This window comes from Mastacembelus armatus, chromosome 7, assembly GCF_900324485.2.
Source record: "Mastacembelus armatus chromosome 7, fMasArm1.2, whole genome shotgun sequence".
NCBI classification, from domain to species: Eukaryota; Metazoa; Chordata; class Actinopteri; order Synbranchiformes; family Mastacembelidae; genus Mastacembelus; species Mastacembelus armatus.
In genome coordinates this window covers 23,948,540-23,973,227 of record NC_046639.1, presented here as the reverse complement: position 1 = coordinate 23,973,227, position 24,688 = coordinate 23,948,540, and the positions used below count along the sequence as shown (strand labels likewise).

Below are 24,688 nucleotides of genomic sequence, written 5' to 3'. Positions count from 1 at the left end.
GCATATTATATTCTTTCTGTTTTTCATTTCTTTGTTCCTCCTTTAACCTTAACTACATGTCTAATGTGCTCCTTGTGCTATCCCTTTAGACCTAAACCCCAACCCTTAACTAAAGGACCCCCACAGTGTGGACTATGTTATCTTAGGTCTCCAGAGCCTTTGTTTTTAAGTTGTTCTCTTAAGAGCAAACTGATTTTAAAGTGAAGAATCCCATATGTTTCAAACTTGGGCTCTTAGTAACAAATACATGGCAGTAGTCACATTCATCCTGTGAAGCATAAGTTTCTTCTTAAAGCACAGTGTTGGCTGCCAAATTTAAGCTGGCAGTGCTTTTTTTGCCCGTGCTTGCTAAAAGGAGGCATACTCCAGAAAGGCTGGCTCAGCTGAAGAAAACAAAACTCTCTTTGGAGTCTCGTGTATTTGTTGTTGTGCGGCATAGACAGTGTTCTGTTTACCATTTATGATCGCACACATAATGCACATTTATTCAAACATGGCCATTCAGCTGTCACATAAAAGGAAGCTCTGCCCTTTTCACAAGCGTTTAGTGAAGAGGTGCCGCTACCTAACTTGGGTGTCAGCTCTGTTTCAATCTACAAGAAAAGAATAAACAGTTAGAAAATACATTTTGTTGCTCCTTGTTGATAAGTTTTAGGTGTTTTGGGCTAAATATTGTACAAGCGAACAGTGAAGAAAGTCACGTATTGATTCATTCTGTAATGTTTTGTTTAGCTGGTTTTCAAAGAATACTTCTTCTCTTATTGCCCTGTTGTTTCTTAACAGCATAGCTTGATGTTCACTATGTGTCAATAGTGTCAGGAATCATATTTCATTCAGATATTTAGCAGTGCAATTGCTGTAATGGCAGTTGTATTGTAAGTAGTTCATTCATTCATATACAGATATCTAATCTGTGTTAAAAATAAACTGTAAACTCATAAACTGTACTCATACCCATTGCCACCAGAGGTAATAAAGTATTCAATAATGGGAAAGGTGACCTCTTGCTATTGATTTATACAGCTCCCTAAACTGGGAAGGCTTGATAACAAAGTGTAATTAAACCTGTTTCTTGCAAGGTTGAAGAGAGTAGTTTATGTATTTAAATACTTTGCTGTTTCTTCATTCTGATGAATATGTGTGTATATATACATATAAAGGTATTAACTATTAAGTTGGTGCCAACACCTCAAAGGTAAAACATAATGTGTCACCTCACTGGGTGCTCGGTTTAATTTTGAGATTTATTGTTCACATTTGCTTTGGGAATGTTTGGTGTAGGGCTGTAATTATGCCACTACATTTGAAGAACAATGTTTTTAAAACTCTTTCGTAAGCTATGTGTGAAACAGCAGGACACACCTTTCTGCTTTGCCAGTGTCAAGTCTCTTATGGGGATCATGTGGTATTATGTTTTTATTTATACACATGATTGGGTGGTTAGTACAGGTCATTTTCACTCATTAATTAAGAAGTACTGGCTGTATACTCAAAGCCTGCTATAGTTTATTCTTTTTTATTCTTTTCTTCAGGAGGAAAATATGAGCCTGGGGCTAAATGCCACAGACATTGTAGAGATGTCAAAGTATTCTGAAATGGGTAAACTCATTGTTGGCTCTGGGCCTTTTGTTGGAATTTGTTGGCAGTATGAAAAATATAGAATAGCACCAGCCTTATCCTTTAATATATTAAATTGTGCTCTCGACTGCTCACTGGCCCCAACCGACCCAAACGGTCTTGCATCCCCTCCTTTGAACTGCTAAGTGCTCAGATAAATGGCTAGCAGTAAAACATGAACCTATATTGAGTTGTTATGTTCTGTCTTCCATTCTCTATTTTCTTTTACAAGGCATGACACTTCCTACAGTAAATGTAGCAAGCCTATGAAACCTGCCTGTGTGAAAAGCCATATGATTGATGGACAAAGGAGCTGCTATGGCAGCGTAGACAGGCCTTCAGCTTACCTCGGTGCTTAATTCCTTCTCCCAACTGGCATGCCACACTAAGAGATATACACTTCAATTATACATAGAGATGGTGGGGGCGCAGACTGTGGTACCTTGCCTGAGAACTGATCAATATTTCAGTTCCAAGGGGACCAAACATCTAGCAGAGCAGCTGCTGCTTAACAGCTTTACACACTGGAATGGCATACCCCATAATACTGGGGACCTACAGTGGCAAAAGCATGTGAACCCATTGCAATAACCTGTTTTTCTGGAAAAATTGCTCATAAAAATATTTTCTGATCTTCAGACTACCGGAAATATGGCTGCTGACTGAAGTCTGTGTGTATGAACATCACAGTGCTGGTGGCAAGAGCACTGTAAGCAAAACCTTGGCTTTAATAATTTGTTGAACTGCCTTGGCAGCAACAACCTCAAATGAGTGGTTGCGATAGCCTGCACAAGCTTCATGAGGGATTTTTCATTAGAAAACTGCTTCTGCTTAGTTATTTCGTTTGAATGTCAGGTGTGAACAGCTGTCTTGAGGTCAGTCTGAAGCATTTGGACTGTGACTCAGTGTGTTTTGAAGTTTAGGCTTATTGTCCTGATACGTCATCCAACTTCTGCTGAGCTGCAGGGCATCCTGACATTATCTCCCCTTGGATGTCCAATTGGTAGAGTAGCCACAGCACTAAATAATCTTTGTTAATATGTTTAGATTACTTGGGCGAGTCAACAATCCTTAAACAAGTCATACATTTTTCTATGTCTTTTTTGCAAGGCATAGCAAGCTGGAAATGTTAAGTAACAGAAGCTCTAAGCCATGCGAATCTTGCTTCAAAGTTTGGACTCCAGACTTTGCAAAACATCCATACCAAATGTCTATAAATTTGTGCGCAAAGGTGCCCCCTGTCAAATTTCCCCTTACACATTACAGTTGGAGTACCCCGGTAGGTGAATGGTTATGACGGACGCTTCATGTGCAGGAACACAATTTGTGATGTGGGTGGTTTGAGTCTGGCCACCGAGCCCCTGTCTCCTTTTCTTTCCTGCCCCTCCCAGAAAGAGTTATCCTGAGAATGTGTGCACTTTACTGACCCTTGTATTGAAAACACTCCCATAATTAAACTGCTTTTGAATGGAGACAGTGTTACAAACAAACTCTGAGAAGCTGACAGCTTCAACAGCTGTTAATGCAACAAACAGGACAGTCCTGAAATTAAATAGTTGGTCAGACATGCAGGTCGATCCCTCGCTGAACAATAACAGAATATGGACCGGCTGTCGGAACAATAGAGACACTGACGCTCTCTGCTTGATATTTGTATTTCTGTTTCTTAATATGTGAAATGAATGATGAATGCAGGAGGTGTTGGATGGGATGAGTTGTCAGGAGAAGGCAGAGTATACGTGCCTCTCCAGTGTGGTCTGTTTACTTGGTTTACAGCTGTGCTTACTGAGATTTTCTCAAAATGAATTAAAATTATGGTCGGTGAAATATTCACTGTACCAGAAGACTTTGTCAGAAATCTGCCAGTACTCTGTTCTCTGGTTCTGTAAAGAAATGTGATCATTATTTCATCAGTGATGTGATTGACGTGAAAAGAAATCCAAATAGTCAGTGTGTGTGTGTGCGAGCGTATGTGTGAAATCGAGGGAATTCAACAGCCACAAAAGCTACTGTCAAGGTGACAGTAGGGAGAGATGAGAACCTCGCGGAGGTGTTAGGTGTGTGTGTTTGTGTGGCTTATTGCAGCTGTGTGTAGTACGTATTGACTTGGTTCTTACTTGACTCTTCATCCTCCATCCCTATCTCATTTCTGTTTCCATCACTCCTTTTTCCCTCCACATACAGGCACATGCTCAAACACAGAGCGAGCTCGTCCCCGTAATTCAGCTATCAGCTGTCCCTGGGGTTTGCACTGCCTGCAAGGGGGTAGAGAGGGAAAGAGAGAGAGACTGAGGCAGAGAGAAAGAAAGAGACGGTGTCTCTTTTGTATTTTGTTGTTCCAGGCTTTGATATGTCAATTCCAACTTTACCTTTTTGAAACTGAAGTCTGGCATTGTTCCTCCAAACCTTTCATCACTGTATATTTCCTGCATTCCTCCTATGTTGTGATGCATCTCCAGCATTCACAGTCAGTGCCTGGAGTTTGTCTGTGAAGCATTCTAGACAGGATTTACAAAATGTCAGGAGACCAAAACCTGGGTGACAAACTAAGACTTTACCCAGCGAATGCTGAGATCTGTTGTTGGCGAAGCTGAGGTTGTAGAATGCAGATCCTCTGAATTTTGTTGGAGTCAGGTTTAAGGCAGCAAACACTAGAGGCACTGAAGTTAAAAACAAGGAAAAGGGATTTGGGGTAAAGGTTATAGCAATTGTACTTAAGGTGATCAGTTTGTTCTGTAGTTGTTACTTGGACAATACTTCCTTAATGTTTTTGGTGGCCCCTTTACAAATCCTTTGGCCCTGTATAATAATAAAATAAAATAAAATAATGTCTGGAATTTTCTGTATATATTTATGTTTATACATAAATATCCTTATCTCCAGTACTGCCAGGCCAAATTTCCATGTTTGACTATGATATTACTAGTGCACACTGATGCTCCTCAGATGATATACTGATTTACTATTTAGACATCCCATGAGCTTTCTTCTTTCCTTCTTCCTGTGTAATCAGCTCATCATGTCACTATGTGCACTATTTGCACACAGTATTTGTTGCCTGGTAATCTTTGCCCCCACTCAAGCAAATTAACCTTGCAATAGTTTTTTCTTGATGTAAACTGAAGTGTTTGTTTTGCTCCACAGTTTAAGATCCATTGATCAGTAATCCAAAGGACAGCATTTTCATGGTTGACCTTGAATTATTTTTAATGTTGTTGCTTGGCTTGACATTGAGACCCAAACCCTGAGAGACGAAGGTCAGAGCAGTTCATTATTTAGAAAGAATATCGTGAGAGTAAATGACAGGAAAAGACTTGAAAAATAAGCTAAATGCATGTAAGTGTGGGACATTGATGTGAAATTGATGCTGCTGCAGTGCAGCAAGATGGTCAGCCATGATAGTAGTCATAGATTTAGTGCTGCAAGATAGTGGACACAGAGCAGTGTAGCAATATAGCCTTTAGACTAGATATCATTCAGTCAGATCAGTGGTGATTAGAGATAAGGTATTTTGTGCTGTTTGCTAAACATGTCACCATACACATGGAAACCGAATTGAAATGATGATTTTCGCTTTACAGATGACAAATACAAAAAACAGGATTATGATGTCGTTTAAACTTTGGGGAAAAAACAGTAAGCAGACCTAAAGCTTATGTAGAGAGACATTTTGTTTGGTCCTAGAAATGTACAGTGGTTCATGTGTAAACATGTGGGCCCGATATCCCCATCTACAATGAAAACGAAAGGCTGGCTGTCTAAAATTCTCAGAAGTCTAAAATGTCCTCAGATGGAGATTTATGAAAAATAAGAAGTTCTGCTCTGTGTAAGTCCTTGCTGGATAGAAATTACATCAATGTCAAACTCATTCCTTGGAGGGATTGCACATAATTGGGCTCTTTCTCTAGTAATTGCTGCAGTCCTCTCATCTTTTGGCTGATAGATCAGCTTTTCCCTGTTCTCCACCTGTTCTTTTTTTTTTTTTTTTGCTCCCTGTTTTTTTCATTATGACATAAACTTTTATATCAAACTTCTTTTTACTTTTTACTTCAGCTACATTGTACATCTCAGGGGAGACAGCAATCATGTCTCCATTAAGCCTCTCCAAGCCTAATTTTTCCCACTGACCAGTCTCTCAGGTGATAGAAAAGAAAACATTAGATAAATCGAAATCGCAAGAAAGATGACAGAGAAATGATATTAAACGACAGATTAGGAATCTAAAGTATAGGCCTGCATAGCGCCACTTCCTGTAAATAAGACCCAACCGGGTGCTAGAGTAGCTAGACAATCAGACTAATCATCATTTTGTTTCTGTTAGGAGGTTGTGTTATTGTTTGGATATGTATGGTTTACTGAAGCATCCTGTAGAGGCAGTTAGTGCTTGCTAAGAGCAGTTAATTCAACACTTTTTAATGCTATTTACAGTTTAAGAGATGATACTTTCGTCAGTTGACATACACAACCCGTTTTAGCTGTGTCAGTCCCATTTGCACTTGTCACATTTTTCTGTTGCCGTTTAGTCTGGCATAGGAAGATCACATTTCCATTCTTAATTCCTGCCCATAAAGCTGTGATGATCATGGGACTAGACCTGTGTGAGTTACTGAGGATTGCAATAAGGTACAGAGGAACCAGGCCAGGATTGAAGTTGGGCTGGGTCCAAATTGTGTTATAGTTAGACTAACTGGGACTTATTTCTGGAGTTATGGTAGTTTTCCATGACTTTGAATCTAATTACCCTGTTTGGCCTAATTCAGACTGGTTCTGACTGTCCTGGGGTCTTTTTGGATTAGGGTTCCTTCTGAAAGTTTTGCCAGGGGTCAATTCCACATCAGGTCCAAAATGTTGAGGACCTCTTGTTGAAAGTCAATTTAATTCAACTGTCACACATATGCATACTCAGCCATATCTGCCCCAGCTGCAATGCACTGACATTATTGGCAATAAGAGCGCCTGAAGCCTCCATCCCTGTCATTTTCTCTGCCTCTCTATCATCCACTTCGCCATCTCTCATCTCTCCTATGCTTGTGACAGTCACAGAATTTCACACCAAGAGGATTTGCGATGCTGATACCCACTGGTTCTGTGCTTGTCAAATGACTTACTGTATCGCTCTTTCTTCCTCTCTCTTCCACTCACACTCTCTCTCTCTCTCTCTCTCTCTCTCCCCCTTCATAGCTCTGCTCTAACTTTGAGTTTTGCCTTTAATAACAAGTGTCACGGCAAAAGGCATAAAACACTTATGCAGTAGGATTTATGTATTACAGTATTGCTACACTTATACAATGCACTGATTGTGTATTAATTTGTCATTTCTACGCTCTCAGCCTTTATGCATCTTAAAAACGTAACATATGAATAGCTAAAATAGACATGCAGACGTGTGGAGTAGGCCTATTATCTAAGTCCCAGGTAGCTGGCATTGGTGCTCCCAGTCTCCCAGCTGGTGCATTGGCTAAATGTAAATGCTCTATTTGCTTTTCTTCAGAGGATCCTAAAGGGCTCGAACATCAGGGCCCTGTCAATTACACTCCTGGTGCTCTGGCCCACTCGATGCAAAACCAACGCTTGTTTGCAGCCTCTTTTGATTTGTGAGATGCCTGTGATTTCCCCTTAGTGTTTTCCCAGTTGCCCCACAAGTCAAGCATTTGAGTGACCACCTCGATGGACATGAAACAAAACAAAACACGTTCCATGTATGCATCATAAATAACCGATTGACTGATGTATATGCATCACAACATTGCCCCCTGACACATTCAGTTGCCTCTTTCCTGTCAAAGTTAAATTCACTGTCACCCACAAAGGGCTTCATTACATCAAAACCCCCAGAAGCTGCAAGACAGGCAGGTTGTTGTTGGTAGTTACAGTGACTGCAAGCTACTTGCCTCTGTGCTGATGATGTTTTAATGTCATCCCATTGCTGTTTGTCCCCTATTTGCTCAAGTTGTGGATTGATATTTACCCCTGTGAGAATCAATTACTGCTTTGTTGACAGTTGCTGCAGAATATAACCTCTCATTAGGTCCGACATATGCTGCGCCTAGCATCACTGCAGACGCAAGCTGTTTTCTCAATGACATCTCTTAGTGCTCCCATGGCGTTGGGAAGGAACTAGATCTCATAACATTGCCTTAACATAAAGTTGTGGGGAAAAAGTGCATTATGGTGGTGTTGGCACGTTATAGATTTGGAACTTTGGTCAGTTCAGCTGAGGCCAGTGTTGAATATTTAAATTCAAGAACAGTTTCATTTCCATAATTAAAGATGTAACAGTAACAACATTTATAATGGTTTTAATTGGTAAGTTGTCTAACATGAACCAACACGTTTTATGTCTTTTGGCACATGTCTTGTATCACTTCGTTAGTTCAAAACATTATGGTCTTCATTTTTTTATTTGCAGCTCTACAGTCCAACATTAAAACATACTGTGAGTTGCTTATCATAAAGTTATTTGTGACTTCATCTGGTGTCAATCTTTTCTTACATTGCAGTTATGTCACTTCACAAGTAAACAAACTCTGTATGAGGGTGTGATTCATTCAACCTTTTTATCTAAGCAGAAAGAAAGATTCAGTCACAAGAGCCCATTTGCTGATTGCTAGATTTAAATGATACAATCAAAACCAAAGGAATAATAATGAGTGTCTGAAAAATCATTGCTTTGCCCTCCACTGATGATAATAATAATAATACTCTGTCTTTCTGTAACCTGCATGTGTAAAGCAGTTAGTTAAATATGACAACTGTGTATGTCAGGACAGTTGGTTGAAGATGGAGCTCCGTCATCCTTCAGAAGCATCTAAAGAAAACAGACGAATGAGGAAATTTTCAGAAATGTGTATTGTAAAAAGACTCTGGGGTGTGCTGGGGTGCAGCTGTAACATGTTGCAACATCACAGAAATGCTGTGCGAATCAGCTCACAGACAAATTTAAGTGAACATAATTGTTCAAAACACTTCAAAAGACACTGTTCACAGTTCAGCTTTATTTCAGAAACTGTTCATAACATGTGATGGCTGTTTTCTTGAGCATTGACTACATGATTCTGTACATCTGGATTATTTCAAATTGAGGAATGGAGATGGGACAGAGGGTTTATTCTGTGAGACTGGACCAGAATCAGTTTGGAGGTTTATCAAAGCAGTGAGGCAGATTAAAGAGGATTTCTACCTTTGATTTGGAAATCCGGAGTGAACAATGTCCATCTTTGGCTGGCTCTGAGGCTGGTGACTATATGTCTTTGACCACAATGCAAATTCTGGGGGAGACAGTTAGGTGAACATAGACTCCCCCTCCCCTTAGGTGTCTTGTTTATGCAGCCTGACACAGGATCAAGAGAAGTTCATGCAAAGATGAAGCTTTGACTTTGGACTTGAGGTTGCAAAGAAAGAAAGAAAGAAACTCAGTAAAATAAATACTGAATAACATCTTGGGATGAGGGAAATCTTTACTTTCTCAGCTTAGCCAGTGTTTTGTGCTTCTAGAGTACCTATTGTATCAATGCTTACTACCTGAGGTACCAGTGGAATTGTATTTAGATTAAATAAAATTACTCTTCTTTTAAAGTTTCCATTGAAAACTCAGCTATGAAAACTGGCCTGCTAATTTAGTCCTCTATGTCAACTTCCTGGACCAGGTTACTCGTCCCATTCTCTCTCATTTGTCCATGTCGACAGGACCTCAAACAAATTTTGGTTGCTGAATCAAATGCAGCAGGACACTTTCATCTTACAAGCCATAGCAGCTTCTGAACTATAGTGTTTTTTGAATCTTAACGTTGTTGTCAGCAAGCCAAAGTACAATGGACATATGAAACAAACATCGAGACAAATAACTAAATCAACCCGTGGCTGAACCAATATCTTTGACTCCCATGTTTTCCATTTGTATGCAGCAGTGTTTATGTTTGGAAAACTAGTAATTTAAACTCACTGTGCACAGAGATAAAAGACTGATGTGGTCAAAATAGGAATGCATCTGAGTTTTGAATATGAATATATGGCTCTGTGGTGGCTGAGCGCTGGGTCTAAAGATTGAACATGATCCGCCACAGTGGGCTGGGAGAAATTGGCTCTGTATTTCAAGGTATCTCACGTCTACTTATGTCATTTTTTTGTAGACACTTTCATGCTCTTCCGTATGGCTTTGAAAAATAACAGGCTTTATTGTGCTTGGGGACCAATGGATCACAGAGAATTTGTGGGTCTCTTTATCATATTCAGGCCTTTGTGTATGTAAATCAGTGAGGCTCTGCTGTAGATAGGCTATTATTTCCAATTTAAATGGCAGAGCAGAGTCTGTAAACAATAGCATCTACCTGGCACAGACTACAGACAGGCTCCCAAAAGACTCAACTGTCTTCTTCTAAACTTGTGCAAAAATAGTGAGGTCAGGCCCTTATAAAATTATTCCCCGCACTAAGAGGGGGGGGCATTCTTGAATGTGGATTTTTTTTTTTATGTCACATCCTCACCAATCAGGTATTCTTGTGATCTGTGAATATTTGGCTCACATGGACATTGATGTAAACATGCTTGGCATAACCACAGAGAATCAAATGTAGCAGGACATTTGGACAAAACACCTTTTTTACTCAGTAAGGGTTAAAAATAAGCAACAAGTGAGACAAACAGTCTTTTAGTCCAGTAATCAGACTAAACAGCAGTTTAATTTAACTTCAGTTATTGAGCCTGACATCATGTTTATTTTAAACCATTTATTGTTGGGAATATGATATTTTGTTCTGCACTAACCAGCCAGTATTAAGTGATGTGTCCTTCCTGCTGAAGTTGTTTTTATGTGGCATGTGAGCTGGTGTAGTGGTTACAAGGAGCAGTTACTGTCATTTTAAGCTGTTTAAGAGTTGTTACTTAGTTTGCTATATTTAATCATGGCATTATTCAGCTTATTCTGGTCTAGGCTATTCTGCAGAAATATCAGACCAGCCTGGTGAAAATATATATAGCTGTTCATTCTATAGCTGTTCATTCTGTAGCTGTTCATTCTGTAGCTGTTCATTCTGTAGCTGTTCATTCTGTAGCTGTTCATTCTGTAGCTGTTCATTCTATAGCTGTTCATTCTGTAGCTGTTCATTCTGTAGCTGTTCATTCTGTAGCCGTTCATTCTGTAGCCGTTCATTCTGTAGCTGTTCATTCTAAAGCCGTTCATTCTGTAGCCGTTCATTCTGTAGCCGTTCATTCTATAGCCGTTCATTCTGTAGCCGTTCATTCTGTAGCTGTTCATTCTGTAGCTGTTCATTCTATAGCTGTTCATTCTGTAGCTGTTCATTCTGTAGCTGTTCATTCTGTAGCTGTTCATTCTATAGCCGTTCATTCTATAGCCGTTCATTCTATAGCCGTTCATTCTGTAGCCGTTCATTCTGTAGCCGTTCATTCTGTAGCCGTTCATTCTGTAGCCGTTCATTCTGTAGCCGTTCATTCTGAAGCCGTTCATTCTGTAGCCGTTCATTCTGTAGCCGTTCATTCTGTAGCCGTTCATTCTGTAGCTGTTCATTCTAGAGCTGTTCATTCTAGAGCTGTTCATTCTGTAGCTGTTCATTCTGTAGCTGTTCATTCTAGAGCTGTTCATTCTAGAGCTGTTCATTCTAGAGCTGTTCATTCTAGAGCTGTTCATTCTAGAGCTGTTCATTCTAGAGCTGTTCATTCTTAGCGATCAGAAGATCCAAATATTCCATGTGTATGATGTCCTTGTTTTGATTATCCCTAGACTGCACTAAGTAAACGACAGCCGTTGATGCTGCCAGCTAAACTAGGTATCATGGGACTGTGCACCATCTGTACTTGTTTAAATTTCATTTCCCTGAAGTCAATCTCACCATGCTGTTTATTGCTCGTTATTATTGTATATGTCATGTAACTCATCTTGATCTTAGTTCTTTCTGTAATATGTTTAGTCTCCCTGCATCAAAAAAGCACATGCTGAGTGTGGCAAATGTTCAGGATATGTTAACCTTAGCATGTAGTTTCTTTTCCTGTTTCTCTAAGACAAAGATGTCCCATATAGCAGATAATCTCTTTAGTACTAATGTAGACTTGACACTCCATGATCACATGGACACATTTATGCAGAAACTTATAGAGGTTATTTTCACTGTAATTGGATTTTGGTAGTTTTAATACCAGCTGGAAAATATGTCTGTTAATTAGATGTTTTAAAATTCCTCATGTCATGTATGTACCTATGGACTTGTCATGTACACATATGTGAAACGTGGGATTTTGTTTGAGTTTCTGCCAATTGTTTTGTGTGGTGCACAATGGGCAGGGGCCACCAGCACAGTCACAATTAATTCATAGTATTTATAATAAGACAAGTAATATTTCATATGATGACAATAGATTTACCAAAAGGAACAAGACATTTGAATTGTATGTGGTCAAAATAATTTTTAAATTCTTATTTACTTTTAATGTTTGTTTTTACCTGAAGTTGCCACAATAGAGTTTAATTCAACTGCAGGTTTCTGTTTGACCTCTTTTAAAATCAGCAGTCTGCGCCAGTCCACACACTTAAAAACGTTCTACCTTTCACAGCAGGGGACCTTGTAAGGTCTTTTTGTTTGGCAGTAGATGAAATCCACGCTGTGTTCTGAATGAATTGAAGTTGTAGGGTGGATAATATCTGTCTTCACTCCATGTGTTACTTGGTTTTCTAGGTCCTGTACTTCCATACATCTCTGCAGTTCCCCACCACAGTGCTGGTTCTGGAGCTGGTGTCATTGTCACCCCGACCAGACGGTTCCCAGCAGGCCTTGGGGCAAGGCTTCACTGTCTTGGATCTCTTTACCAGCAGGCCAGAGGTTCAGGCTGCTGAGGGGGACAGAAGGTGATTTGCCCATTCCTAATTACCCCAGTCAGGGATTAATGATGTTTTGCATGAGGAGATAGTTGAAGAACATTAGGGAGGTGCTGCTTGAGTATCATACAGGGCTTGCCAGCTTGTTTATTCTTATGAAGTGACATCTGTTAAGGCTTTGCATTAATGTGAAGTACTGATATATATTTATTATTACTGTCCATATTTTTACTACTACTTGAACTATCCCCTCTGATTGCTGACAGCTGAACTACTGTGCTTAAGGTGTTTGGGTGTGAATAAGTGTTTGCTCATCTGTCAGCAGTCAGGAGGGATAGTTTTAGATATTGCTATTAAAACCACTAGATGTGTTTTTTGTTTGCTGAGACATATACCAGTTCTATTAATTCATTTAGTCATTCAGGTGTATTCTTTATCTTTTAGGCTAAGTCTACACCATGGATCACCAAGAGGCCTCGTCCACCCCCTGGTGAAGGACACAGCTGACTGTAAGGGTCTTTTTGTTTGTACTGTTTTGGAAATATTTATTAGGTAGGTTCATGTTGTTTATCCCCTGAGGAATACAGTAAGAAGGCTGAAAGGACCACAGTAGATGTTGGGTTTAGCTTTAACTTCCAGCTCAGTAAAGCTACATGTAAGAGCCTTGACAACCACACCCATCTGTAGCTACATGACCACAAGCAAGGGTGCAGTTAGGTTCTTATTTAATATTACACCAGTGATTCACTAACTCTCTCAAGGGATTAATTCATCAGGTATAACCTTTGCTGACTATAATTCATAAAAGTGAACTCGTGCTGTGTCAATTTAATTTTGCCAAGAGTGAATCTGAATAGATGTAACTAATCAACAATTACTCCTAACACTAAACTATCAAACACATTTGCAATCAAAACCCAAAGCACAGGAAAACAAAAGAGCAAAAAATACAAAATAGTGCATTGAAAAGAGTTTTTTTTAATTTTTTATTGAGAGACTGAAGTAGAGTTGATTGAATAGGAAGACAGATTAAATTAATTAGCTCAGCTCAAGTGGCACCACCATCCTAAAACTTCACTGAAGACTTGGAAAGTTTCCCAGTACAAACCTTAGGAGGAAAAAAGAAAGAATCTTAAAAATATTTCTCACAGCAGTTTGCAGAATAAAGCAATTAAAGTTATAGGACAGTATAATCCAACATGACAATAGTGAAAAAATAAAAAGTTAGACATGATTATTAAGCACTGAGTGGGTCTTCAGTATATGAAAAATGTCACAGTGTGTGTTCGCTACCGTCACTTCAGACTAACCGTACTCTCGGGCTGCCTGGGTCGACATATTATTGACAATGAATTCCTCTGTGTTTTAGCTACTTTACATTTTAACTATATTTTTCGTAGGACACTATATGTAAGTTGAGCCCAAAGCCCTCAAGGATATTAAAGACAAACAATTGCATAAACAGTGGATAATAAAGAAAGAAAAAAAGTCAGAACTCATGATTGACTGAATATATATATATATAGCTGTTGATCTCACTGCTGAAGTTTGGCAATTTGTTTATTCTCCTGGCTTTATATGTATTAGACCGGTTTAGAATTTGAGAACAAATCTTAAATTATTCAGTTTGCTACTGAAGCGCTGGGCTGGTCTAGCTATGTCCTTGCTTGGCCTAAAACCAAGGCTATGAATTACAAAACACTGTAGTGTCTCACAGTATGAATAGCACTGTGCCCAGTGAGAGCAAGAGTTCCTGTCTTGGCTATCATGTCCCATGAATATTAGAAAACCTTTTCTCAAACATGGACTCTTATGCTCACTGAATTATTAACCACATGCCTGTTGTTTAGTGGAACGTTACTTTTCTCTTTTAAGTGCCATATTGCTGCCACTCTTGCTGTTGCTCTTTCATCACTTTATTCATCACTTTCTCTTACCCACTGTCACAGGGACGTGTAATCCCCATATCTACTGCTTGATGTGAAACATTTCGTCAATTTGTGAATTGAAAGAAGTATCTGAAACTGTCATGTGCTACCATGCAATAAGTGCATTTCCATATGTGGTCATTCTCACTTTATTCTGTGAGGCAGTTACAATGAGAAAACATGCCTAGGAGGCAGACATGTTTTTTTTATACTTCATTCATTACAAATTCCACATTATTCAGTTTTTTATTCAGACTTTGTTTTTGAAAGTTCTGTGGCTCTAGATAAGAAAATTATCTTATTTCTTGTTGCGTTGCAAATGAAGTTGGGGTTAAAAGTTGAACTGATTAAAAATGAATGAATTCAAAATATAAATGTCTACATTTCCACCTATATTGTGTTGATGTGATAGTAAGTATCACACACTATTATAATTACAATATATTATGCTTCTTCATAGTCTTAAATGTACACACGTTTCTGTTTATTTCTACCTTTGCATGCCAATCAGAAATAAAGTGAAGCAGGCCTTTGCTGCATGCCAGTAACCTCGACCAGCCTTCTGTCATCACTCCCCTCATCCACTGCACTGCCTCTCCCCCTGCATCTGTGGCTTAGCTGACATGCTCTGGTCCCCTCCTCCACTCACCACCACCATCACACATCCATATCTCCACTCTCCGTCTCCCTTCTTAAGCATCTGCCCTCAGGATGGCCTGTTATATAAGTCCCACCTGTTGTTCCAGGCATGTTTGATATACTGGTGAGAACACAAAATATGAATCAAGATGTCCAGTTTGAGAAATATATCTCCAAGCTTCAACTGTTTCCAAATACATCTTTATCCCATTGTAAACATACTAGATGTGCTCTCCTGGCATGGGGATCAGCAGTCACCAGAGCCATTAGGATTCATCCTGTGGAGAAAATAACTGTCTGGACTAAATCTCATGATGCCTTATATGAAATTAGTTGATTTTGTTAATTTATTCTTTTTTTTTTTTTTTTACCATCCCAAGAGCCCTTCCTCTTCCTTTTACGAATCTGTTTGAGTATTGTTCAATGTTAACCTTGAAATTGTAAGGTGGAACCTCATTTTCAGTTTTGAATATTGTTTATATGCTGCATAATGTTGTCTGTAACAAAAAAATAAGCAGAATATTTAATGTGGGCATGGAAACAAAAACATCATGTGGAATGAAAATTATTACAAGTTCACAGTAAAAATGCAAATATTAAGGAGTTTCTTGAATCAGTATTAATGTGTAAACATTATGTGTAAACACAAGTGTAAACAACTTAGCAAAAATAGTTGCCTTTTACCATAGTTAAACCATTTTCAACCACTGGTGTTACCATGTTTGCTGCAGAAACAGTAAATCATGAATTTGTAGAACAGATGAAAAAAAACACCAAATTACTTGAATCATACATTAAACAACACAAAATAATTACGTGATTTAAAATTGTGGAGCTTCCACTCTTGTCTGTCCATTGGCCAGAAGTAAAGTATTATAAAATGATGCCTCTGCACTTCCAGCCTCTCAGGAAAACTATAGCTCAAACTAAATATGTTGGACATCTTCAAGTATTAAAAGGGAAACAAACCCATTTTTACTTTATCACATGTAAAGCAACTGAATAAATATGAAAAAAGTTATTCTAGACTACCCCCAGTGGAGTCTGGTTATGCTTTTTTATTTATGATAACATGCATACTTTACCAACATAACAAATGTACCTAACATCTTCAAGCTAACTAGCTGGTGGAAACACCTACGCAGCTGGCACAGATGCACTTATAGTGTTTGCCATCTTCATCAGTCCAGGAAATATTTACTGTCACTGGTAAATGCATCTATACTCAGAACAGGCCGGTGTTGCTTATACAGTTTATGAGCTACAGATTCTGCAGACTCATAGCAAAATCTGTAGTTTGGCAACAACAGGCCTTTTGGAAACATTTAACTCATTGCTAGGAAGTTCCATTGCCAGGATATGTTCATGTTTTTGGAGTATATGTGTAGTGTGGTATGTGGAGGGGGTGTAACTGGGTGCCAGAACAGGAGCAGGGACAGATTGGGTTTACGGTCTGCAGTCATATATTGGTTGCTTCCAAGCAGTATATATTTCTGTATTCTACTGCCTAGTGAGGCTCTCTGCTGTTGGCTGCTAACACTCACACATACTTCACCCTCTGGGGGAGGCTAATGAGTGTATAGAGAAACATGAATACCTAAAGAAAAAAAGAAAGAAGAATTAGGAGAAGTCTGACTTGATGGAACTGCAGAGATGCTTCTTACATAAATGGTCTTGCGTCTAATTGTAATGATAATGGGTTAACATACAACCATTTTGTTCAATAAAACACACAGAGTGGTCCATCTAAAAACACGAAGAGCACAAGTAAGTGCTCCTTTGGCTGAACTCAGTTTTTAAGCTATTAAATGAATATATATATATTAATTTACTGTCACCGGTAAATGCATCTATACTCAGTCAGAACTTCTCTACTTCTCTACTTTCCAGAGCTGGAGTCAGGGTCAAGAGGCAGGAAATGGAGGGTAGATAGAGAAAAGGAAGTTGCCTTGGAGATTTTGAAAGTCTTAAAGGATGGGAGGCAAAAATAGGAGGAGGAAACAAGCACGAAGGGAGGCAGTAAGCTCAATGGCTTGATCGAAGCTTCTCCTTTCAACCAACTGGGAGAAAGGGCGAAGGAATAGAGGGGAGGAAAATGGAATAAGAAGGATGCAGGGCTGCTCTGGGGCCCTCTTAGTGTGATGAGAGGACAAGCAGATGGTACATTGTGTTCACATTAGCATGTCTTAATTTGAAGAAACACCATGCATTAATTGTGTATGCATTAATGCATTATAGTTTATGTCTGTGTGTTGGGGACAGAAAGGTAGTGTCATGACTAATTTTGTCAGTGAGATAGCAAAAGCCTCTCTGTGGCTAAGATAGAGAGATTTGCCAGTGCCTTCAACAGGGTTTTCCCTGCATATCTGTCCCTAAGGCATCCCACATAAGTGTTTGTTTTCACCACCTACGCCAAGCTTTATTGCCGTTTGGGTGAACTTCAAGCTTCCAACAAACATAATGAAGTTAAACAACACTTATCCCCCGCTGTGGCTTTTCCACTTTTACCTGTACTACTTTAGCCTCATATCTGCCAGAGTAAACTCTGCTTTACCACCTTATAAACAACGTTCCAGTTTACAGTGGTTTTATATAGAAGATGTAAGTTTAATAGTGATTGGATCTAAAACAGTGATGATTCCAGCTATACTTAGTTTTTGTTTCTTTGTTTAACTATTTCCAAAGTCTTCTGGCAAAACTTCCACCAGCTCCAACAACAGTTTCTTTGAAATCGCCCAAAACCTGTTTAGCACAGTTTTACATTATTAAAGGGTAAATCTGATGTTTATGTTGACGTCTTATAATGATTTTCAGACATAAAAAGTTATATACAACATCAAATACAGAGTTGGTGTCAATTTTTGATAAGCAATTTCTGTGAAATTACATGCCTGCATCAAATTAATGATTACTTACTACCAGACTTAGAAACAAACAGATCTTTAAAGTTGCCACTTCAAATCTCTTCACTCTTACCTAAGTTGGCAGTAAAACCCTCTCTCAAAATTCACTCTGTCTCTTCTTTATTGCTTTCTTCTTTTCCACTCAGCCTTCTCCCAGTATTCGCCTCTGTTTATCTGATGCCGAGCCTTTTTTGGGTTTTATCCCCCCCCTCCTTTGGTTTCACATCTCTTGCCAAGCTGCTGCTCAACTGACTCTGAGGTTCCACACCACGACTGTAACGAAAATTTGGGGTGGTTTTCTAATCTATGCGCAACATCTGACTGAAACCAAAGCTTGATGCATAATGAATAACAAGAAATAAATTATGAAAAAGTTGCAGACACCTGGGCACCATCTGTATCAAGAAAGTTATATGTTTGATTTGGCCCTCCCTTTCTCACCCTTCATTCCCATATTTGTTTTTTCTGTGTTTCATGGTAAAGAAGACACCTTTTCAGTGAAAGCTGCTGTCACTACTGACAATGTTTGTAGAACAGAGTTGAGGCTGTGCTGCAACCTCAGAGATTTCCCCAAACCATTTTCCTTTTTAGCTTAAGATGTAAGCACTTTTTTGTATTACGTGTCTGTTAGAGAGAGTTAAAGGTTTTGGCTGGGATGAGTCATGGACAGAAAGGGGAGGAGAAGACAGCGATAAAACTCCATCATCTTTTTTTTTTTTCCCTCAATCCCTTTTCATTGACTTTAGAGATAAAGGCACTGCCTCTGCCCTAAAAATGGATGAAGAGCTGTCTACAACAGAAATGGACATTCTACCCACTCTTCCTGTCAACCCATTTACTTTCCCCAGTATTATGGTTTTATATGACTGGGAAAGAGCAACTTTATTAAGAGAGCTCTCCTTCAAGTCCCCAAGATACAATTTCATTTCAAATAGATTTACAATAAGTTCTGTTTTCAGTCAAACTGGAACGCTGACTCCATGTTGATTGATAAAGATATAGATAAAGGTGCCCATCTGTAACATAATGTTGATCCACCATCTGTTTTGCTGCTTTAATTTTCTTGGTTAAAGCATTACATTTTCATTTAGTTGTTCTAATATCTTTAGTAGAATAAGTATGGCATGTTAGCAAACCTTCTTGTTTAGATGTACTTCAGGTGTCTAAATATTTCTGTTATCTTTTCGTGGTAGCTGCCGTGGGCTACCACGCTACGACTGAAAAATGACTGGTTTCCTCCTTAAACTTTTTTCTCCTGGGTGAAGTTTATAAGGTTTCAAAGCTGATACTGGAGCCTACATACATGATACTGGATTACATGTACAGTCATACATCATCAGATAACAACATTTTTTTGGCTTTATTGATTTGCATGTTGTAACATTAGACTCTATTAGCAGAGGAGATCGTGTTCACTTAAAAGTTTAAATATAACACCTGACACTTCAAAATCTAAAACAAATCTCTAGCTTGTTTTTAAAGAAAGCTAACAGCCTGTTGGAGTAAATGGAGCTTCCTGCATTGATTGTCACTGACGCTGTTGAAACACAGTCATTAACCCTGTCTGTGAAAAACTGTGATGTTGTGCAGGCCTGAAAGAAGCGAACATATATGGCGCATCAGACACCTTAGAAATGTTCTGATGTTTGTGATGATGGCAGGAATTATGGGACATGTCGGGCCTTTTTGAAAAATGACAATGTCTACTTCATTGCTCATAGGTTTTGCATAATCTCTGTTGCAGTGCTCTTGGGCAGGATGCATGATTTCTAAGTTGAGTGGTTGTCATTGCAGTTCAGCCTCAGAAAATGATGCATGCAGTGTAATGGAACATTACACCTAGGTCAGCCAAATGGAATATTGAAAAATGGAAGTATCTGGGTGTTAGATGTCATATTGCCAGGTGACTCGCTGCTTCTGAGAAAATATTACACTCCGATGCACCAAAGTGATGGATGACATTGCTTTGGGTGGGTCAAGGGCGATGGTGGGGTCGAATATTATATCAATCCCTTTTTTGTTCAGAATAACAGTTTGCCTGTTTGCCATTAATTGTGAGAAATTGTTAATCAATTAATTGAGAAATAGTGAAACAATGGATGTATCTGTTACATGTCTCTGTTTGCAGACGGCATTCTCCTGAAGACTATTGATGGCACACATTTGGAATGTGTGTTAAAAAACCACCCTGCACTGGTTTCAATGATGCACCCCCTTCCAGAGAATGTCCTTGTATCTGGAGATGAAAACATTCCCGGGCTCACAGCTTCTCCTACAGGTAAGCCTCCCGGGGAAGGTGTAAGGTCAAAAAAAATGAATCATACCCTCCGGTCATATTACGATGCACTTTTAAGATTGTTTAATATCTGTATTAGTCACGTCAGTGAAAGGATTCACTTGACAAGAGCATATGACTCTAATGGTGCTGTCACTCCTAGATCAGAAAAGTTGATTTGTTCGCTAAACTCTATTGTAAAAATAGAATATTAATTGATCACCATTAGATAAAAACTGTGTAAAAAATATATGAGAAATCTGGGTCAGTCAATGTTGATAAAATCAGAGTGTCAGACTGTCACATTGCTTGGCTCCTGATCCAAGTTATTTTAAACATGCTTGATTTTTATGACTGGTATAACTAATGTTGATATCATATGTGTTAGCAGGAGAAATAATAATTAAAAAATGGCTAAAATTGATTTTAAAATGTTAGAAAATTGATGATTAAATAAATTATGTTGTGCTAATTAATTTATTATGCACATGGTCCAGATTTCAATGTAGAGCCACAGTTCTCCTGAAGTTCATCTCACCCTTCTTTACTTCATTTACACCTGCTCTCTCTGCTGACTTTCCAGTCCTTATTGGCTAAACTCAACCTAGTTATTCAAAATATGACGTGGTTCAATCCAACACGCTCATCTGGTGCAGCCAGCAGCTGTCAAAAATAACACATATTCATCAAGGTACAAAACAGAGGTCTTTTTTGGAAACTTTCATCAGAAGTTCAAATGTCTGCAGTACTTAGAAAGTATGTTTCTAATGGGGAATGTAATGAAGTCTGACAGAGCAGAGCTATAATCATTGGGAGTCAGTGGGAGGTATGGTAGCAGGCTAATCCTCTTCATGTTCTGGGCCTGTGAGCAGCAGAGACCTAAGCTGCCTTTTAAGACTACAGCCACCGGCTTGATATTCACGCCACGTTCAGAACAGTCCAACTCTGTGCTCCAGAGACAAGGACTGCAATGACATGCTTGATGGCTACATTACTCTTGAAGAGATTACAATCACACAGGCTGTTTTTTCTTTGTTGTGTCTGAAAGGGATGATTGTGGACTTCACCGTATTTCCTGCCTCATTCATTGGCAGAGGCGCTTTCTTCGATTGATACTGATTCAATTTATGCCAAAACTCCACATGGAAACAGTTTTTGTCAGATTGTTTGACACAACCACTGGTGTCTCTCTCTGTGGTATAAATAATCCCGTGACATTGGCATTAGAGAGCTACAGATCAATAGATCAGTCATTTCAATGGGACTTCTGCCTCACAAAATGTAAGAATCAGTGATACTCCTAATCGAAGAGTGAGAGTTGACTGTGAAAGTGCTTCCTGCCAAAAAAGTGGCACGTTATCTCCATGAAATATGATAACGAACATTTGAATGCTTTGTGGTATTGAAAAAATAAGAACAGCTTGTCTTGATTAAGTAGTATTATTCCTCACTGCCATTCATTCACATTACCTTTTCTTTCACTTTACACTATCTGAGCTGCATCTACTGAACCCATATTAAGCTAGCAGTCTAAACAGTGAGGGTACCTCTGAACCACCATCTCAACTGTGAAGACTGGGGAAAGGGTTTTGCATGTTATGCAAAATTAAAAGCATTAAATATGTGACCTGTACTGATCTCTTCAAATTCTTGTTTAAAGTAATTTCCCTTATGGTCAAGCTGTTAAATAATGTAGGGCAAGGGTGCCCAACACGTTAGTAGGGCTGACTCTACAACAACAACAACCAATCTGAGGACTGAGGGCAGTGAGGGGAGTTGGCAGAAGTGGCACCAAGCTGAAGCAATGGAGCAGTGTCAACTGTACAACCATGTTTGACTGGCTGCTTTTTGCCACACTCATCCTCAGGATCCTTGGCTGAAACACATACAAAGATAAGATTTATGTGCAAGGATATACTGTATGCCCCAGTTTTATGACACCACACAAGAGGCTATATAGACTATGCAGAAAGGTGGTTGCAATATATGGCTCTATGAAAATCAGATAAACTGTTGCAAGCATGTTTATATTTCCAGTCTTAGTAAATATCATGTTAAATTGAAAAATTGCAGTGATACAAAATTTTGCACCTCTCGCGATAATGAGCGACAAGCCTAGTCCACAGTAGTGAATTTGTTCAACTGGGAAAAGAAACTATAGCAAATAAAGTATTGGACTAACTGAAATACCTGATGTTGCTATATTATAATTCAGGATCACAAAAGTTTAGTAAATTGCATATTAATCCATCTAACAGTGAGACATTTCATTCACAAAATCCATCTGCTGGTGGTTATAAAGGAAAAGCAATGGATTTACCAAAGTCATGAGAACCATTAATATTTGTACTCAAATTTGTGCCAATCCATCTACTACATGTATGAAGAGATATTTTCCTGGGTGAGTGAAACTTTTGACCTACTGCTGGCTCACTGACAAACCAGAGGAAGGTAATCCCTTTTTAGAACTGGAAGTACAGTAAACCGAGACATTTGCGGGGGTACACAGTACTCTAAATACAGTGTTACTTTGAATGTCATGAATGCATTTTTTTTTGCTATCACCAGGAGATGTTCTGCTGAGGCCTCAGCTGCTTAAGATGTTCCCCTTCACCCTGAACAGACTGACCGTCACCCTACAGCCATCCCTGGAGAGGTTTGAGAGCCAGCTGCTGCAGCTGATCAGTGCTGACTGCCATAACACAGTAAGACCAGGCTTTTGTAACACCCACAGCCCTAATAGTCCATGCACATGACACATTAGGGAGAGCAACACACTTTATCATGAGAAGAAGACAATTGTGCCCAATTATCTTTTGGTCCATATTAGCTCTACAGGTTTTAAATTGCTTGTGCAACTAAACAAAGATGCACTCAAGGAGAAGGAAGTACACAAAGATGTTTTTTCTTCATCTCTCTGTATATCCTACATCCTAAATGTACAGAATATGGCATACTTTTATTGGAAAAACTTATTCTTATAGTGTTTTGATATGTTGGTATCGATACAATCCTGATAACATTTCATCCTACTGAGGTAGCAGTTTGTTACACTCCTTCAAATAAAGATGGCCACAATGGCGCTGACGCACCTCTGCCAGGAGTATTTTCTTGTCTGATGCTTTCTATTGTCTCACTTTCTGTTCCTTTAGTATGCAAGCAGAACTTTTACAGCTGTCACTGCAGTTCAAAGCACATCACCTCCCGGACTAAATGGAGCTTATGTATTCTCCATCTCTTTTCTTGTATATAGAAACCCATATGTTTAAGCATATTTGAGAGGTGCAACTATGGTCTAGCACTTACCTGTACAGCCTAAGTGAGGTGTGTTTTATATATAGCAGTGTGTTTAGTGTTTATTCAGTGGAGCAAACGGTAGGTGCTAGTGTCTCTACCTTGTAAAACTGTATTAGGTATAACTAAAACAGAATAAGTGCCAAATGTTTGTTTTATAAAGGAAAGCTTTATGCAGAATCAGCCCTGTGCCAGTGCATTGAGTCCTTGATTACTGCCATAGCAATGAAGCAGCAGTGTGACCAATAAAGAAAAAAAGATTGTGGTGAGAAAGAACATGAATGCATTAATTAATAACACAAGACTCACAAGAAAAACAGTAATTTAATAGGCAGAGTGACATTAAATCTGCTAAGCCGTGTTTTGTATTCCCAAATGTTCAAACCCCAATAATAGTGACAACCTCATTATAATGACCATTAAAACATCTGCAGACTTCTGGGCTGAAGAAACAATTGAAGCCCTGAACAGAGAATTGATACAGTGGAAATATAACATTAGCAAAATGCCAAGACAGCCATATCTGCTGTATGCGAGTGTTTCAGTGTGCAGAAAAACAACAGCAGCAAAACAGTAACCTATAGGTCATTTGCTTTGGTAACACCCTGTAATGATTCCTAGGAGAACTGAAGGCTTTCTCAGTCTAGGTAGAATATGTACTTCCATTGAATGTGTTTTGGTATGTCCCCAATTTTTCACCCACTTGAATGTTCCTAGAACAGGGAGGCATCCAGGACACTTCCCTAGAAGGCGTCTGACCACCCAGATTGCTTTGTTTTATTACATGTGAGCAGCGACTACTTCAAATATGTGCCTGAGATTCCTTGTCTCCAAGGATAAGCCCAAACTCTTTTCACCTGTATATGAACTCAGATTCTTTTGGTCACTACCGAGAGAACTCGATAATAGTTGAGGCTTCGAACATCAATTTGTAAAGTGAAAACTGAGTGTGAAGGTGAAATTTTCATCATCAGTTTACATCCTCATGTATGATATTTAGATTGTCGGTGCAATTAAGTAGTTTCATGGGGTTATGGTAGCACCAGTGCTGCTGTACTAAACACATACCCCTGTACCTGATAAAATAAAACTGTCTAGTAGGCTACAAATGTGTCTTCCTCTTCCATTGTGAGGTGACGTTAAATTTTCTAATTTTGGCATTCACAGCTTTTTTTTTTTTTTTTTTTTCTACATTTGTGAAGTGTTC

General features: G+C 38.9%; 1 protein-coding gene across 3 annotated transcripts in view; it reads left to right on the top strand.

Annotated features, from left to right (window-relative positions):
• Positions 1-24,688, top strand: part of nphp4 (nephronophthisis 4) — a 116,836-nt gene that overhangs the window by 6,140 nt on the left and 86,008 nt on the right. For all 3 annotated transcript variants that reach the window (XR_003297318.1, XM_026333408.1, XM_026333407.1), the window contains exons 3-6: positions 12,303-12,472; positions 12,887-12,951; positions 20,041-20,190; positions 22,756-22,892. Coding sequence is in view for 2 of the 3 variants with exons in the window: in XM_026333408.1 (XP_026189193.1) it covers positions 12,303-12,472; positions 12,887-12,951; positions 20,041-20,190; positions 22,756-22,892 (522 nt within the window). In the remaining variant the exon portion in view is untranslated. The remainder of the gene's footprint in view (positions 1-12,302; positions 12,473-12,886; positions 12,952-20,040; positions 20,191-22,755; positions 22,893-24,688) is intronic.